This window comes from Cherax quadricarinatus, chromosome 48, assembly GCF_038502225.1.
Source record: "Cherax quadricarinatus isolate ZL_2023a chromosome 48, ASM3850222v1, whole genome shotgun sequence".
NCBI lineage: Eukaryota > Metazoa > Arthropoda > Malacostraca > Decapoda > Parastacidae > Cherax > Cherax quadricarinatus.
The window spans coordinates 20,663,098-20,680,457 of NC_091339.1; the positions used below are offsets into that span (position 1 = coordinate 20,663,098).

Consider the following 17,360-nt stretch of genomic DNA (forward strand, 5'->3'; position numbering starts at 1 on the left):
CAACTCCCATTTAGCAATGGCCCACTTTTGAACATCACCCATATGCCTACAGGCTTGCATGTGCAAGTTCCTGTTATAGGTGGTAGGATGTCTCTTATACCTTCGCCATGCTTTGTACTTAGCAGTAGCAGCCTCTCTACAACGAAAGCCAAACCAAGGCTGATCTGTAGGCTTTGTCACATATTGCCGGTGAGGAATGTGTTCTTGTTGCAGATTAAGGATGTGTCCAGTGAAGGCTTTCACTTGGTTGTCAACATCCCCCTGGAGAAGAGCATTCCAGTCGGTGGTGGCGAGCTCAGAGCAAAGGGCTGGCCAATTACCTCTTTCCCATAGCCAGGTTGTGCGTGTGGACTCCTCACCTCGTTCTGTTGGGATCTTAAGTGTGGTAAAAACAGCCTTGTGGTCAGACGATCCAACGTACCCGAGGGGTTGACAAGTGACTATGCCTCTTTCTTTCTCTCTCTCTCCTCTCTCTCTCTCTGGTTGAGGTCTCTCTCTCTCTCCTCTCCCTCTCTCTCTCTTCTCTCTCTCTCTCTTTCTTTCTCTCTCTCTCTCTCTTTCTCTCTCTCTGTCTCTCTTTCTTTCTTTCTCTCTCTCTCTCTCTCTCTCTCTCTCTCTCTCTTTCTTTCTCTCTCTTTCTTTCTCTCTCTTTCTCTCTCTCTCTCTCTCCCTCTCTCTCTCTCTCTCTCTCTCTCTCTCTCTCTCTCTCACTCTCTCTCTCTCTCTCTCTCTCTCTCTCTTTTTTTTTTTTTTTTTTTTTTTTTTTTTTTTTTTTTTTACATAGGGTTTGACAAGATTAAGGATCCCTAGCTTTGACAAGCTATTTACAGGTTAAGGATTCCCAACTTTATTGGCAAGCTAAGAGCTTTTACCTACATCAGCTCATTTGAAAGCATTTTTATTGTTATGAGACATACAAGTAGGGAACAGGATGAAATTGGAGCCATCTCTGGGCCAGCATTTTCATTTGATCAACTGACTATATCTCGTTGACATCATTATTCTGTACGAATGTGTTCCATACGCGAGTCATCCTGGGTATATATGAACTCAGATGGAGTAATGTTCTGGAGAAGGGTACAGCCAGAGTGAAGTTGCTGCTTTCTGCCCGTCTTGCGGCATAAAAGCTTGTTTCACGCTGTCCTCGAAGTGGATCCAAGTGTGGTACTTTGACAATATTGGCCTTGTACATAACAGTAAGGCCACCCACATCCCTCCTGTGTTGAAGGCTCTGCTGAAATGACAGGTCTATCCAGGATGGGTCCAGGCGAGAGATGAGACGTCTGTTCTCTACTCTGTCAAGCAGTTGCAGATGAGAGAGGGGCAGGCAAACCAAGAAAGTGGAGCATACTCAAGGTGTGAGCATACTTGTGACTCGTACAGAATCTTGCAACCCCTACTGTCAAGCAGATGCGAGATATGGCGAAGTGCTGTAAGCTTCCTGGCTGCCTTGTTTGCAAGATTTACAACATGGTTATTCATGGTTAGTTTGGAGCCAAATTTCACCCCAAGGATATCAACTTCTCCAGGTGCCAACACCCTCCCATTCATCCTTACTACTGCACCAGCATTACGATCATGGTGCCCAGAGACAATCGTCATTTGCGTTTTCTCAGGTGCAAATGTTACTTGCCATCTATTTCCCCAAGCTGATATAGCTCTTAGCTGGTGATTGATATAGCTTAGAGCAGCTGGCATTTCTTCTCTTGGATAAGTGAATGTCAGTGTACAGTCGTCTGCATATGTATGGGATTCTGGGATGAAATGAAGAAGGTTGTTGCAGTAGACATTCCATAACAATGGTCCCAGCACGCTTCCTTGTGGAACACTTGCCCCAATAGGATGTCTTGCTGATTCCGTTCCATTGAGAACTACACTTAGAGATCTACCATGAAGGTAATCACTGAGGAGACATAGCATAGAGCCTGCAATTCCCAGTGCTTGAAGTTTTGCTAAGAGGCCCTGGTGCCACACCCGGTCAAAAGCACCAGCAGTGTCCAGTGCTACCACACAGCTGACTCTCTCTTTATCTCTCTCTATCTCTCTCTTTATCTCTCTCTTTTATCTCTCTTTCTCTCTCTTTATCTCTCTTTATCTCTCTCTCTCTTTTATCTCTCTCTCTCTCTCTTTTATCTCTCTCTCTTTATCTCTCTTTATCTCTCTCTCTATATATATATATATTTTTTTTTTTCAACAAGTCGGCCGTCTCCCACCGAGGCAGGGTGACCCAAAAAAGAAAGAAAATCCCCAAAAAGAAAATACTTTCATCATCATTCAACACTTTCACCACACTCGCACATTATCACTGTTTTTGCAGAGGTGCTCAGAATACAACAGTTTAGAAGCATACACATATAAAGATACACAACATATCCCTCCAAACTGCCAATATCCCAAACCCCTCCTTTAAAGTGCAGGCATTGTACTTCCCATTTCCAGGACTCAAGTCCAACTATATGAAAATAACCGGTTTCCCTGAATCCCTTCGCTAAATATTACCCTGCTCACACTCCAACAGATCGTCAGGTCCCAAGTACCATTCGTCTCCATTCACTCCTAACACGCTCAAGCACGCTTGCTGGAAGTCCAAGCCCCTTGCCCACAAAACCTCCTTTACCCCCTCTCTCCAACCCTTTCGAGGACGACCCCTACCCTGCCTTCCTTTCCCTATAGATTTATATGCTTTCCATGTCATTCTACTTTGATCCATTCTCTCTAAATGACCAAACCACCTCAACCCCTCTTCTGCCCTCTGACTAGTACTTTTATTAACTCCACACCTTTTCCTAATTTCCACACTCTGAATTTTCTGCATAAGTTACACCACACATTGCCCTTAAACAGGACATCTCCACTGCCTCCAACCGTCTCCTCGCTGCTGCATTTACCACCCAAGCTTCACACCCATATAAGAGTGTTGGTACTACTATACTTTCATACATTCCCTTCTTTGCCTCCATACATAACGTTTTTTGACTCCACATACACCTCAACGCACCACTCACCTTTTTTCCCTCGTCAATTCTATGATTAACCTCATCCTTCATAAATCCATTCGCCGACACGTCAACTCCCAAGTATCTGAAAACATTCACTACTTCCATACTCTTCCTCCCCAATTTGATATCCAATTTTTGTTTATCTAAATCATTTGATACCCTCATCACCTTACTCTTTTCTATGTTCACTTTCAACTTTCTACCTTTACACACATTCCCAAAGTCATCCACTAACCTTTGCAATTTTCTTTAGAATCTCCCATAAGCACAGTATCATCAGCAAAAAGTAACTGTGTCAATTCCAATTTTGAATTTGATTCCCCAAAATTTAATCCTACCCCCTCTCCGGAACACCCTAGCATTTACTTCCTTTACAACCCCATCTATAAATATATTAAACAACCATGGTGACATTACACTTCCCTGTCTAAGACCTACTTTTACTGGGAAGTAGTCTCCCTCTCTTCTACACACCCTAACCTGAGCCTCACTATCCTCATAAAAACTTTACAGCATTTAATAACTTACCACCTATTCCATATACTTGCAACATCTGCCACATTGCTCCTCTATCCACTCTATCATATGCCTTTTCTAAATCCATAAATGCAATAAAAACTTCCCTACCTTTATCTAAATACTGTTCACATATATGCTTCAATGTAAACACTTGATCTACACATCCCATACCCACTCTGAAACCTCCTTGCTCATCCACAATCCTACATTCTGTCTTACCTCTAATTCTTTCAATTATAACCCTACCGTACACTTTTCCTGGTATACTCAGTAAACTTCTTCCTCTATAATTTTTACAGTCTCTTTTGTCCCCTTTCCCTTTATATAAAGGGACTATACATGCTCTCCGCCAATCCCTAGGTACCTTCCCCTCTTTCATACATTTATTAAACAAAAGTACCAACCACTCCAACACTATATCTCCCCCTGCTTTTAACATTTCTGTCATGATCCCATCAGTTCCAGCTGCTTTACCCCCTTTCATTTTACGTAATGCCTCCACCACACTTACATTCTGCTCTTCTTCACTCCTAAAAGATGGTATACCTCCCTGACCAGTGCATGAAATTACTGCCTCTGTTTCTTCCTTAACATTTAAAAGTTCCTCAAAATATTCTCGCCATCTACTCAATACCTCCATCTCCCCATCTACTAACTCCCCTACTCTGTTTTTAACTGACAAAACCATATTTTCCCTAGGCTTTCTTAACTTGTTTAACTCACTCCAAAATTTTTTCTTATTTTCATTAAAATTTCTTGACAGTGCCTCTCCCACTCTATCATCTGCTCTCCTTTTGCACTCTCTCACCACTCTCTTTACCTTTCTTTTACTCTCCATATACTCTGCTCTTCTTATAACACTTCTGCTTTGTAAAAACCTCTCATAAGCTACCTTTTTCTCTTTTATCACACCCTTTACTTCATCATTCCACCAATCACTCCTCTTTCCTCCTGCCCCCACCCTCCTATAACCACAAACTTCTGCCCCACATTCTAATACTGCATTTTTAAAACTATTCCAACCCTCTTCAACCCCCCCACTACTCATCTTTGCACTAGCCCACCTTTCTGCCAATAGTCGCTTATATCTCACCCGAACTTCCTCCTCCCTTAGTTTATACACTTTCACCTCCCTCTTACTTGTTGTTGCCACCTTCCTCTTTTCCCATCTACCTCTTACTCTAACTGTAGCTACAACTAAATAATGATCCGATATATCAGTTGCCCCTCTATAAACATGTACATCCTGGAGCCTACCCATCAACCTTTTATCCACCAATACATAATCTAATAAACTACTTTCATTACGTGCTACATCATACCTTGTATATTTATTTATCCTCTTTTTCATAAAATATGTATTACTTATTACCAAATTTCTTTCTACACATAGCTCAATTAAAGGCTCCCCATTTACATTTACCCCTGGCACCCCAAATTTACCTATTACTCCCTCCATAACATTTTTACCCACTTTAGCATTAAAATCCCCAACCACCATTACTCTCACACTTGATTCAAAACTCCCCACGCATTCACTCAACATTTCCCAAAATCTCTCTCTCTCCTCTACACTTCTCTCTTCTCCAGGTGCATACACGCTTATTATAACCCACTTTTCACATCCAATCTTTATTTTACTCCACATAATCCTTGAATTAATACATTTATAGTCCCTCTTTTCCTGCCATAGCTTATCCTTCAACATTATTGCTACTCCTTCTTTAGCTCTAACTCTATTTGAAACCCCTGACCTAATCCCATTTATTCCTCTCCACTGAAACTCTCCTACCCCCTTCAGCTTTGTTTCACTTAAAGCCAGGACATCCAGCTTCTTCTCATTCATAACATCCACAATCATCTCTTTCTTATCATCTGCACAACATCCACGCACATTCAGACTTCCCACTTTGACAATTTTCTTCTTCTTATTCTTTTTAGTAATCTTTACAGGAAAAGGGGTTACTAGCCCATTGTTCCCGGCATTTTAGTTGACTTTTACAACACGCATGGCTTACGGAGGAAAGATTCTTATTCCACTTCCCCATGGATATAAAAGGAAAATTAATAAGACCAAGAACTATTAAGATAAAATCAAAGAAAACTCAGATGAGTGTGTATAAATAAATGTGTACATGTATGTGTAGTGTGACCTAAGTGTAAGTAGAAGTAGCAAGACATGCCTGTAATCTTGCATATTTATGAGACAGACAAAAGACATCAGCAATCCTACCATCATGTAAAACAATCACAGGCTTCGCTTTACACTCACTTGGCAGGACGGTAGTACCTCCCTGGGTGGTTGCTGTCTACCAACCTACTACCATGATATATATATATATATATATATATATATATATATATATATATATATATATATTAATATATATATATATATACATATGTGTGCATATATATAATATATATGTATATATATATATATATATATATATATCTATATATTTATATATATAAATATATATATATATATATATATATATATATATATATATATATTCAGGGAAACCGGTTATTTTCATATAGTCGGACTTGAGTCCTGGAAATGGGAAGTACAATGCCTGCACTTTAAAGGAGGGGTTTGGGATATTGGCAGTTTGGAGGGATATGTTGTGTATCTCTATACATATATGCTTCTAAACTGTTGTATTCTGAGCACCTCTGCAAAAGCAGTGATAATGTGTGAGTGTGGTGAAAGTGTTGAATGATGATGAAAGTATTTTCTTTCTTTTTGGGGATTTTCTTTCTTTTTTTTTTGGGTCACCCTGCCTCGGTGGGAGACGGCCGACTTGTTGAAAAAAAAAAAAAAAAAAAAAAAAAATATATATATATATATATATATATATATATATATATATATATATATATATATATATATATATATATATATATAAATATATTTTAATTTATTTATTTTATTTGTTTATTTATTTATTTATTTATTCATTTATATATTTTTTTCATTTATTTATTTGAGTTAACAGCCAGTCAAAACACTAGTTTATTTAAACCATGCATTGATAATTTAGTTATACAGCATTTTCAGCTGCCGTATTTTGCAGCTTATAAGACTTATTTTAGTTTCAAAGGCTCGGCATCAGACAAAACTGGGAGAGCTACAGCCCACCCCAAACTCATAGCTCCCGTCACTAACCTTCGGTTAATAGGACGCAGGGTGGTTTTTGGAGACATTTTATGGAAAAAAAACACGCGTCTAATAAGTCGTGGAATACGGTAATTTTTTAATGCCAGACATCTTCCAAAGGGGCAGGGTGATTCACCCCCTTTCCCCCACAGATAGGAAGATCATTCACCGGCATTCATTCCATCACTGTTTTTCTAGAGGCTGCCGACATCACAGTTCAGATGATCCTCTGACCTGCAACATTCTCACCCCTCCTTCAGAGTACAGACACTATGCTTTCAGGAATCAAGTCTGCCTAACCAGTTTCCCTGAATCCCTTTATAAATGTTACCTTGCTCACACTCCAATATCATGTCAAGTCATAAAAAGGCCACTTGCCTCCACTTGCTTAGATTTGATATGTTCACACAAGCTTATTTGATGTTCAAACCCCTAGTACACCCTCCAACCCTTCTCTCGTATTAATTAATGTAAAAAAAAAAAAAAATTCTGTTTGCCCAATAGTTATTATATACACTATGGATGAGTAGATGATTAAGACATGTGCAGCATTTTGGTATTTATTACTGAAATGTTTCACCTGCATAGCAAGCTTCAGTTGAATACATAATAATGATAGTAATAATTTTATTTTAGCATGATACATGATTGTATAAAGGAGTAAAACAATTGGATGTACATGCCAAAAGCCCCTTTAATGTAATGTATTTGAGACAGCTGAAGTGAGGAAAGTTATCTTGAGGTATTCAGTCCCTCAGCCTAGATAGAAAGTGTTCCATTCCATAGCTTTGATCAGTTTGAAGTAGTGGCAATTGGACCAAGCTTACATACTCCAGCCGAAAGTGAGGTGTGGCACTGTAAATGGCATCATAGGAGGCAGGGCTCACTAGCAGGCTTGCTGAGCATGCCAATAAGTTCTAGAACAATAAAGTTGTGGATGTCCTCTGAACTAAGATAATGTGCTGTTGTTATGTCAGGAAGTATCGTTATATTAATGGCCGTCAGTAAATACCTAAATATTGCACATGACTTATCCATCTGCTTTATAGATGCACTTGATAACTTTGAAAGGGTTAGAGCAATAACGTTAGTTTACGTAAATGTTTTTCTTGCAAACGGATGTATAACATCTTCTTTCTTTCAACACACTGGCCGTATCCCACCAAGGCTGGGTGGCCCAAAAGGAAAAACAAAAGTTTCTCCTTCTACATTTAGTAATATATACAGGAGAAGGGGTTACTAGCCCCTTGCTCCTGGCATTTTAGTCGCCTCCTACAACACGCATGGCTTAAGGAGGAAGACTTCTGTTCCACTTCCCCATGGAGGTAAGAGGAAATAAAGAAGAACAAGAACTAGAAAGAAAATAGAAGAAAACCCAGAGGGATGTGTATATATATGTTTGTACATGTTTGTGTAGTGTGACCTAAGTGTAAGTAGGAGTAGCAAGACATACCTGAAATCTTGCATGTGTATGAGGCAGAAAAAAAGACACCAGCAATCCTACCAGCGTGTAAAACAGTTACAGGCTTCCGTTTTACACTCACTTGGCAGGACGGTAGTACCTCCCTGGGCAGTTGCTGTCTACCAATCTACTACCTAGGAGATGTATAACATATACACTGTAATTCCAAAATTTATTTGCAGGTAGCATTTTCCTACATTAAGAAATGTTAAGCTTACATATATTGCATTAGGAACATATTTATGCATTAGGATGTATTATATACCAGTACTTATTTGTATCTTGTTCCTGTGGTAGCTTTCTCTGGAGGTACCCTGGACCTCCTGGGTGGAGGGCTTGACTCCTTGTTGGGGGGTAGTGGAGCTGAGGTAGGAAGTTCTCCAGCTCCAGGAATTCCTCCAGTAGCTCCCTCATCTACTGCAGGTATAATTGCATACATTTTTCTTGCAAATTGTTGCAAATAGATATTTATATTGAATACTCAGCTTTACAGATGTTCTTGTACTGCAACATGTAGGTTATGAGTTATCTTGTAATTCCCTGGTTAACTCTGTAGGGGGTTCAATTCATAAGGCACTGGATGAATTGTGATCTTGTAATTTCAATAATGCATTATTTGAGAGCTCCATTAATATTATGGGCACCATTTAAATTGCACATTTAATCAATGAAGTATTTGTTTATGATGAAATGGTTTACATTTAGTTTTGCATATTTAAATCATGATACTACGATAATACATTGTAATTTGGTATTGATGTACATCTCTTCTTTCCATGTAATGCTATTGATAAGGTGATACAGGTATTGAGGGAGTTTGCTGTAAATTTATCGCATGTTAACAATTTACTATTTTGAAAACATGTTTTATGTTATTGAAACAGCTGTTTTTAAAGAAGCATATAATATTTTAGGTATTTGTAGTTGTGTTTTATCTTTATCATTTAAGTTAGATTTGTTTGATAAACTCTGTAATGGGGCAATTGTCATGTTAGGGGTAATTGCCCCACCAATTGAATAGTATACACAAATAACCCGCCTTTTGTTATTTATTAATTGAATAGTATCCCATTATAGTAAATGTAGAGTGTTGACTGGTAAATAGATTCCAAATAGGTATGTTTTATAAGTAGTACATATTTTGGAAACTACTCAGATAATTGGCACTTTTAGGTTGGTGGGGCACTTAACCCTTAATTAGTACAATTGGCCCATTATATGATAGTTTGTAGAAATAGGAAAAGTTTAATTACAGTACCTCTTTAACATCTGAACCATTGTTGATGCTTGGAAGTCTTGTACATCTTTCATAAAATTTGTTTCTTATAAAAATTGTTACATAATTAAAAATTTTTAATGTTACTTTTGAATATATGTTATATAGGTATGTACAGTGTTTGTGATACATTATACTAATTTTGCACGTGTGATCAGGCCTTCTAGGTGACATCTTTGGTATCACATCGTCATCTGCACCAGTCTACTCTCCACCTAAGCAAATCTGGCTTCCAGCAAATCGTGGGAAAGGAATGGAGATTACAGGCACATTCTCTCGCAAGTAAGTTTTTTTTTTTTTTTTTTTTTTTTTTTTTTTTTTTTTTTTTTTTTTTTTTTTTTTTTTTTTTTTTTTTTTTAGTATAAATTGAGCAGTTCTTTTGTGCTGTGGAGGATATGTTGAAGAGAGTAGGATGTTAATAAATTTCAGGGTTAATTTTTTTGCATTTCTATTAAAAGTTTTTTGGAATTTTTAATATTTGCTTTTTAAATTCAAAGATTGTCATTGTTATTTTAGATTGCAGCTTTCTTTGAAACTGATGCTTTACAATACTACTGCAGAGCATTTGTTAAACTCGGGATTGAAACCCAATTTAAATTTGCATATACTTAATTCTTAATAAAGTAGCAAGCAGCAGTTGGTCATGCAGATGGACTTGTGTATAGTTCTGTAAGTGTAATGTACAGTTTTAATTTGAGAATCTTAGACTTAAATCTTAGGCAGGATATTTCTTTGTCATCTAAGAAAGGGTATAATAATTAACATATATGAATTAACTTATATAAGTGGTTAAAAGTACAAGTTTGATGAAATCACCATTACAAAACTGATTACCACAATGTATGTTTTCTTTTACATTTAAAATTTATGACCTACTTGATTAATGTTAAATTATTCAATTTCCATTACTTAGGAAAAGGGTTTCTCTTAAAAAAGAATCACGGTTATGGAAGTCTGCCAAGAGAATGTTATTTGAATTATTGTACATATTCTTCACATCTTCACAATTAACTGTTTTAATCTTGACAGAAATGGAGTAATATCAATGGATTTGACTTTACACAACAAGGCTATGCAACCCATAACAGGCTTTGCTATCCAGCTTAATAAGAACAGTTTTGGTATTACACCAGCTGCACCACTCAATGTTCCTGCTCCTTTAGCCCCTAATCAGTCAATAGATGTTAGCCTTATTCTCAGTACAAGTGGCCCTGTCCAGCGCATGGATCCTCTCACAAACTTACAGGTAAGAACGGGTACAGATCAACCTGAATGTTTTGATGCAAAATAAAATTAAGATATGCATTTAACTTTGCTATCACAGTTTAAAGATTTTATAACTAGTTTGGTTAATCTGTGTGAAACTAACCTATGATTGTATTTGCCCACAGGTAGCCATAAAAAACAGTGTGGATGTATTCTACTTTGCAACAGTCATGCCAATGCACATTTTCTTCTGTGAGGATGGTGCGATGGACAAGCGTGTATTCCTGTCTACATGGAAAGACATTCCAAGCCAAAATGAAGTTCAGTTTAATATTGAAAATATAAACATGAATGCTGGTAAGTAGTTTTTTTATGGATCCTGCACTTTAATAGAAGTCATTTGAGGAGTTGGGTCATTTGTTTGTTGACACATTAATTAATTAGTTGCATTCCTTACTGTCATCTACTGCTCTCTTAATTACATATATCATTTTTTCATCTGCATCCCATAAAATCTTAAGTTCCCCCCAAAATTAAACACTTTTTTTCAACATACCAGCCGTATCCCACTGATGTGGGGTGGCCCAAAAGGAAAAACGAAAGTTTCTCCTTTCAAATTTAGTAATATATACAGGAGAAGGGGTTACTAGCTCCTTGCTCCCGGCATTTTAGTCGCCTCTTACGACACGCATAGCTTACGGAGGAAGAATTCTGTTCCACTTCCCCATGGAGAAAATTTAAACATGTGCTGGCCAAATAAAAATGTTCAAATTAATGTGTGTAAACAGGATCACAAAAAGGTGAATTAAGGGAGGACTGCATTCCATATCCTGTGACCCGTTCTAGTATTATATATGACTGGTGTTAATATATATTTCGACAAGCATGTTAATAGGACACAAGCAATTTAGGCCATAAAGTGCATATTGTCTCTTTAACATCTCATAGTATTAATCAAGCATATCGTACTCTTGCCTAGTAGTAAAAACGGGCCATCTAACAGACATGATACAATGTGTATTTGAGGCGATGCAATAGTGTACATGAGTTATGGATGCAGTAGATAATTTCGTTAATAACACCAAGACTTCTACAAACTCATGATGGAAAATGGGCATTAGGAAATAAAATAGAGCTCCTGAGTCAGCAAATTATCATAAGCAGAACTGGAACATGCAGAGAACAATACAAAAGCTTGCTTGATTTTGAGGACAATCCACCTAGGAAATTACATTTTTCCACCAGAAATGCTGGGAAATAGATAAAATGCTGAGAGTCCATGACTTGTGTATTGATGTAATGAGGCAAAAGTTGGAACATAAGAACATGGAAAAGTTGTAAAACAAACTCTGCCAGAGAAAAGAAGTTAACAGAAATGCCAGAAATAAATATATTTCATTGAATGAGAGGGGGAACCTGAAAAATAATTTATAGATGTAAAAGTGAAATAAAAAAAACAAAGCTACTTCAGACATGCCAGAAGAAAAACTACAGTAAATGACTGTGGAATAACATGGAAATAAGAGAATATGCCCTGAGAAAGTAACAGGAAAGATAGAATGAGCTTATAGACTGTTCCTAGAGCAAGAGCTAACACTAGGGAGAAGAGAGAATACATACTAAGTGAAACTATCAAGGATATAAACAACTAATGAAGAGGGGATTCCTGATTAAAGGTATCAAAGGCCAAAGGACCCAATGAAATATCACAGTGAATAGAGCTGATATACTGTACAAGCCACACAAACAGATCTTAATAAATTGTTAATGACTGAAGTAGTTCTCTGAAAGTAGCAAACCTGGTGCTATACAAGTCTATTAAAAAAAAGGGGGGGGGGGAGGGGAGAGCAAGCAGCTCTGAACAGATAACCAGTATAATTAATAAATGTAATATGCACATTACTTATCAAGAAAGACTTGTTCATCTTCTAGATTCTAGAAAGCACTGAATCCCTCATAGAACACCAGCATGAATTCAGAAATGGAAGGTCTACACAGCAAATTTGTAAGAGATGTGTATAGTGACAGAAAACAAGCAGGAAAGAGACATAGACTGTATCTAGCAAAATAGATAAGTAAATCAAGGTAGTAGGCAAGGTATTAGCATAAGGGAATACTTAATGAGTGTTCCCATAAAGGTCGTACGTAGTATTAAAGTGGGAGGGTGTGTGGTAACTTGGCCACACAAGGTTCAGTGTAGGGCACTATATTCTTCCTATTGTACAAAGCTGTATTGACCTGGCAACAGGAAAAAATTCCTAATATGCTTGTTTAAAGATCATGGAAAAAAGTGAGAATACAAATTAAGTGCAATGAGAAGGCTGCAGGAAGACAGACAAACTTTAGGAAAGATGTATTGAATGGTTATTTCATTTTAAACCCCAGACAAAAGCAAAGTTATGACACTGGAAGACTGGAGAAAAGAGACCAGAGAGAGTCATGGAAGGAGAGTGGAACAGTTTTAAAGAAAAGACCTAGGAATAATCATCCCAAACATATCACCTGAAGTGCATAAACAGGATAACATCGGCATCACAGGCTGAGTTTATAATCAGAATGTAGTACATTCACCCCTCATGGGACCCATTCATGAATATGTAGCACATTTTGAGTTTAGGGGAATAAGCTTTGAAGAAAGGATGTTAGAGAAAGGTTTTTTGTCTGGAAGCATGAAGAACAAGAGATTATTTTATGTATGCAAAAGCATGAAATTAAAAATAAAAAAGCAGATAGTAATTAGAATAATTTAAAATGTCAAATTTTTACAGTATTGCTTAATATATGAGAATCCATACCTTATCCTTTAGTCAGAATTAATCATCATACACTTAGTAATTATTTTTCCCCAAAAAAATTCTTTTGTGATTTGCAATTTTTTTGTTTACATTTTTATTAAGAATGGACTTTTATATAGTTACAATTGTACTGTAATTTTGTTACTAAATACATAATTTTTTCTTGCCTTGAAACTTTTTTTTTTTTTAATAGAATACTTCATAAGCCAAGAACATTAAACATTTTGTTTCATGCCATCAAAATATTTTTATTATTTTGGTTGCAGTACATTTCCATTTACCACTTTCATAAAAAATAGCTTAGAAATGCATTGAATTTGAGTAAAATATCTTGCAGTATAATGAGCAATAAAGGATAAATTATTAATATTGTTAGATTTTACATTTGAAGTTCAGTAAGTTTTTCGTAAGAATTTTCTATTACAAATGCTTAATCCATATGTGCCATTGTTCACACCGACTCATGGAAGTGTGTATCTTGTCCACAGACGGCTTATCAACTACGGGTAAATATGGTTCCTTGTACTCTTTAATTATTAATATTCCTACCATTCCAAGTTTGAGTATCATCTAATTTTAATTATTCTTCATACAGTAAATAGGTTTCATTTTAGTTCCCTAAATGTATACAGTACATAGCATGGCCCTTCTAAATGTGTTTCTGCAACTGAAATTATGTAGGAACAATATTTACCCAGTACATAATCAACAAGCTATTGAAGCTTAATTACTATTACTGCTGCATTAATTCTGATTAACTGTTATATTTTTCACATTTGAAACTGAAAGTGTTATTGAGTGTATTTCTTTTTTTTTAATTTTTGATGTATAGCATTAAATATTTTAGTATTTTGGAAAATTTGCATGTAAATTTTGTATATGCTGTAAATACATAACTTCCTGAAGAGGAATTAATTTACACTTGAAGGACCCTAGATGGCAATTTCAGGGACTGATGTGGACAAGGCATACTACAACTGTACTTAGTACTGTACTTGTATATATGAAATGCTAAATTCATATGGTTCATTCAGTGCAAGATTGTCCACTAATTGAGAGAAACTCGACTTGATTGTACTTGACAAAATTTAGAGGATAACACTATGAAAGGTTTTAGTGATTGTGGTTTATTAGTCAGAAAACAAACTCTCCTGATATGGGTCTCAATCAGATAATGACTGGAAATTAGGCTTTACACTCCATTTACAAAACAAAGGATCATTACGTAATGTATCTGAAGATAAGATGGTACCATTATGGGTATCCCTTTTAAGATTTTGTAGTATACATAGATTTGTGATCTTCAAGGAGTTTGAAAAAAGCAGTAAATGAATAACACATTGAAAATTAGGACTTGTGATCCACTAGCCTTTATAAAGTAAGTACTGTATTATTTGTATTTATTTCCATACTGGCCCTCTCCCACTAAAGTAGGGTAACCCCAGAAAAAGGAAATATTCATCATCATTCATTCAATAGCTGTCCTGCCAGAGCTGCTGTTGGAAGTGAGCAAGGTAGATATGAAGGGAGTAAGAAACTGGTTAACTGGACTTAAGTCCTGGAGGTGGGAAGGGTAGGGATGCTGCAGTCAGAGGGTAATCTGAAGTGTGATGTCAGCACACTTCTGGTAAGTCAGAGCTTGAATGCTTGATGTCAAAAGCATTTTCTTTAGATAACCTGCCCTGATGGGAGACAGATGTTCAGGTAAAAAGAAATATTGCATCTTTTTATTTTGTCTTGTAGATAAAGTAACATGTTAAACATGTAGAACATAAAAAATGACAAGTGGTTCATTGAAATGGAAATTGAGGCTGATTAGAGCAAGATAATATTGGAGAAATTAAGGTAGTAGGTTGGTAGACAGCAACCACCCAGGGAGGTACTACCGTCCTGCCAAGTGAGTGTAAAACGAAAGCCTGTAATTGTTTTACATGATGGTAGGATTGCTGGTGTCTTTTGTGTGTCTCATAAATATGCAAGATTACAGGTATGTCTTGCTACTTCTACTTACACTTAGGTCACACTACACATACATGTACACGTTTATTTATACACACTCATCTGAGTTTTCTTTGATTTTATCTTAATAGTTCTTGGTCTTATTACTTTTCCTTTTATATCCATGGGGAAGTGGAATAAGAATCTTTCCTCCGTAAGCCATGCATGTTGTAAAAGTCAACTAAAATGCCGGGAACAATGGGCTAGTAACCCCTTTTCCTGTAAAGATTACTAAAAAGAATAAGAAGAAGAAAATTGTCAAAGTGGGAAGTCTGAATGTGCGTGGATGTTGTGCAAATGATAAGAAAGAAATGATTGTGGATGTTATGAATGAGAAGAAACTGGATGTCCTGGCTTTAAGTGAAACAAAGCTGAAGGGGGTGGGAGAGTTTCAATGGAGAGGAATAAATGGGATTAGGTCAGGGGTTTCAAATAGAGTTAGAGCTAAAGAAGGAGTAGCAATAATGTTGAAGGATAAGCTATGGCAGGAAAAGAGGGACTACAAATGTATAAATTCAAGGATTATGTGGAGTAAAATAAAGATTGGAGGTGAAAAGTGGGTTATAGTAAGCGTGTGTGCACCTGGAGAAGAGAGAAGTGTAGAGGAGAGAGAGAGATTCTGGGAAATGTTGAGTGAATGCGTGGGGAGTTTTGAATCAAGTGTGAGAGTAATGGTGGTTGGGGATTTCAATGCTAAAGTGGGTAAAAATGTTAGAGGGAGTAGTAGGTAAATTTGGGATGCCAGGGGTAAATGTAAATGGGGAGCCTTTAATTGAGCTATGTGTAGAAAGAAATTTGGTAATAAGTAATACATTTTTTATGAAAAAGAGGATAAATAAATATACAAGGTATGATGTAGCACATAATGAAAGTAGTTTGTTAGATTATGTATTGGTGGATAAAAGGTTGATGGGTAGGCTCCAGGATGTACATGTTCATAGAGGGGCAACTGATATATCGGATCATTATTTAGTTGTAGCTACAGTTAGAGTAAGAGGTAGATGGGGAAAAGAGGAAGGTGGCAACAAGTAAGAGGGAGGTGAAAGTGTATAAACTAAGGGAGGAGGAAGTTTGGGCGAGATATAAGCGACTATTGGCAGAAAGGTGGGCTAGTGCAAAGATGAGTAATGGGGGGGTTGAAGAGGGTTGGAATAGTTTTAAAAATGCAGTATTAGAATGTGGGGCAGAAGTTTGTGGTTATAGGAGGGTGGGGGCAGGAGGAAAGAGGAGTGATTGGTGGAAAGATGAAGTAAAGGGTGTGATAAAAGAGAAAAAGGTAGCTTACGAGAGGTTTTTACAAAGCAGAAGTGTTATAAGAAGAGCAGAGTATATGGAGAGTAAAAGAAAGGTGAAGAGAGTGGTGAGAGAGTGCAAAAGGAGAGCAGATGAAAGAGTGGGAGAGGCACTGTCAAGAAATTTTAATGAAAATAAGAAAAAATTTTGGAGTTAGTTAAACAAGTTAAGAAAGCCTTGGGAAAGTATGGATTTGTCAGTTAAAAACAGAGTAGGGGAGTTAGTAAATGGGGAGAGGGAGGTATTAGGTAGATGGCGAGAATATTTTGAGGAACTTTTAAATGTTGAGGAAGAAAGGGAGGCGGTAATTTCATGCACTGGCCAGGGAGGTATACCATCTTTTAGGAGTGAAGAAGAGCAGAATGTAAGTGTGGTGGAGGTACGTGAGGCATTACGTAGAATGAAAGGGGGTAAAGCAGCTGGAACTGATGGGATCATGACAGAAATGTTAAAAGCAGGGGGGGATATAGTGTTGGAGTGGTTGGTACTTTTGTTTAATAAATGTGTGAAAGAGGGGAAGGTACCTAGGGATTGGCGGAGAGCATGTATAGTCCCTTTATATAAAGGGAAAGGGGACAAAAGAGATTGTAAAAATTATAGAGGAATAAGTTTACTGAGTATACCAGGAAAAGTATACGGTAGGGTTATA

General features: G+C 36.9%; 1 protein-coding gene across 4 annotated transcripts in view; it reads left to right on the plus strand.

The window, feature by feature from the left end:
* Window positions 1-17,360, plus strand: part of AP-1-2beta (adaptor protein complex 1/2, beta subunit) — a 49,696-nt gene that overhangs the window by 20,825 nt on the left and 11,511 nt on the right. For 2 of the 4 annotated variants that reach the window (XM_053787040.2, XM_053787042.2), the window contains exons 14-18: window positions 8,441-8,566; window positions 9,578-9,701; window positions 10,449-10,665; window positions 10,811-10,982; window positions 13,909-13,926. In XM_053787040.2, coding sequence (XP_053643015.1) covers window positions 8,441-8,566; window positions 9,578-9,701; window positions 10,449-10,665; window positions 10,811-10,982; window positions 13,909-13,926 — 657 coding nt within the window. The remainder of the gene's footprint in view (window positions 1-8,440; window positions 8,567-9,577; window positions 9,702-10,448; window positions 10,666-10,810; window positions 10,983-13,908; window positions 13,927-17,360) is intronic. The other 2 variants (XM_053787041.2, XM_053787043.2) reach the window with 1 other exon arrangement.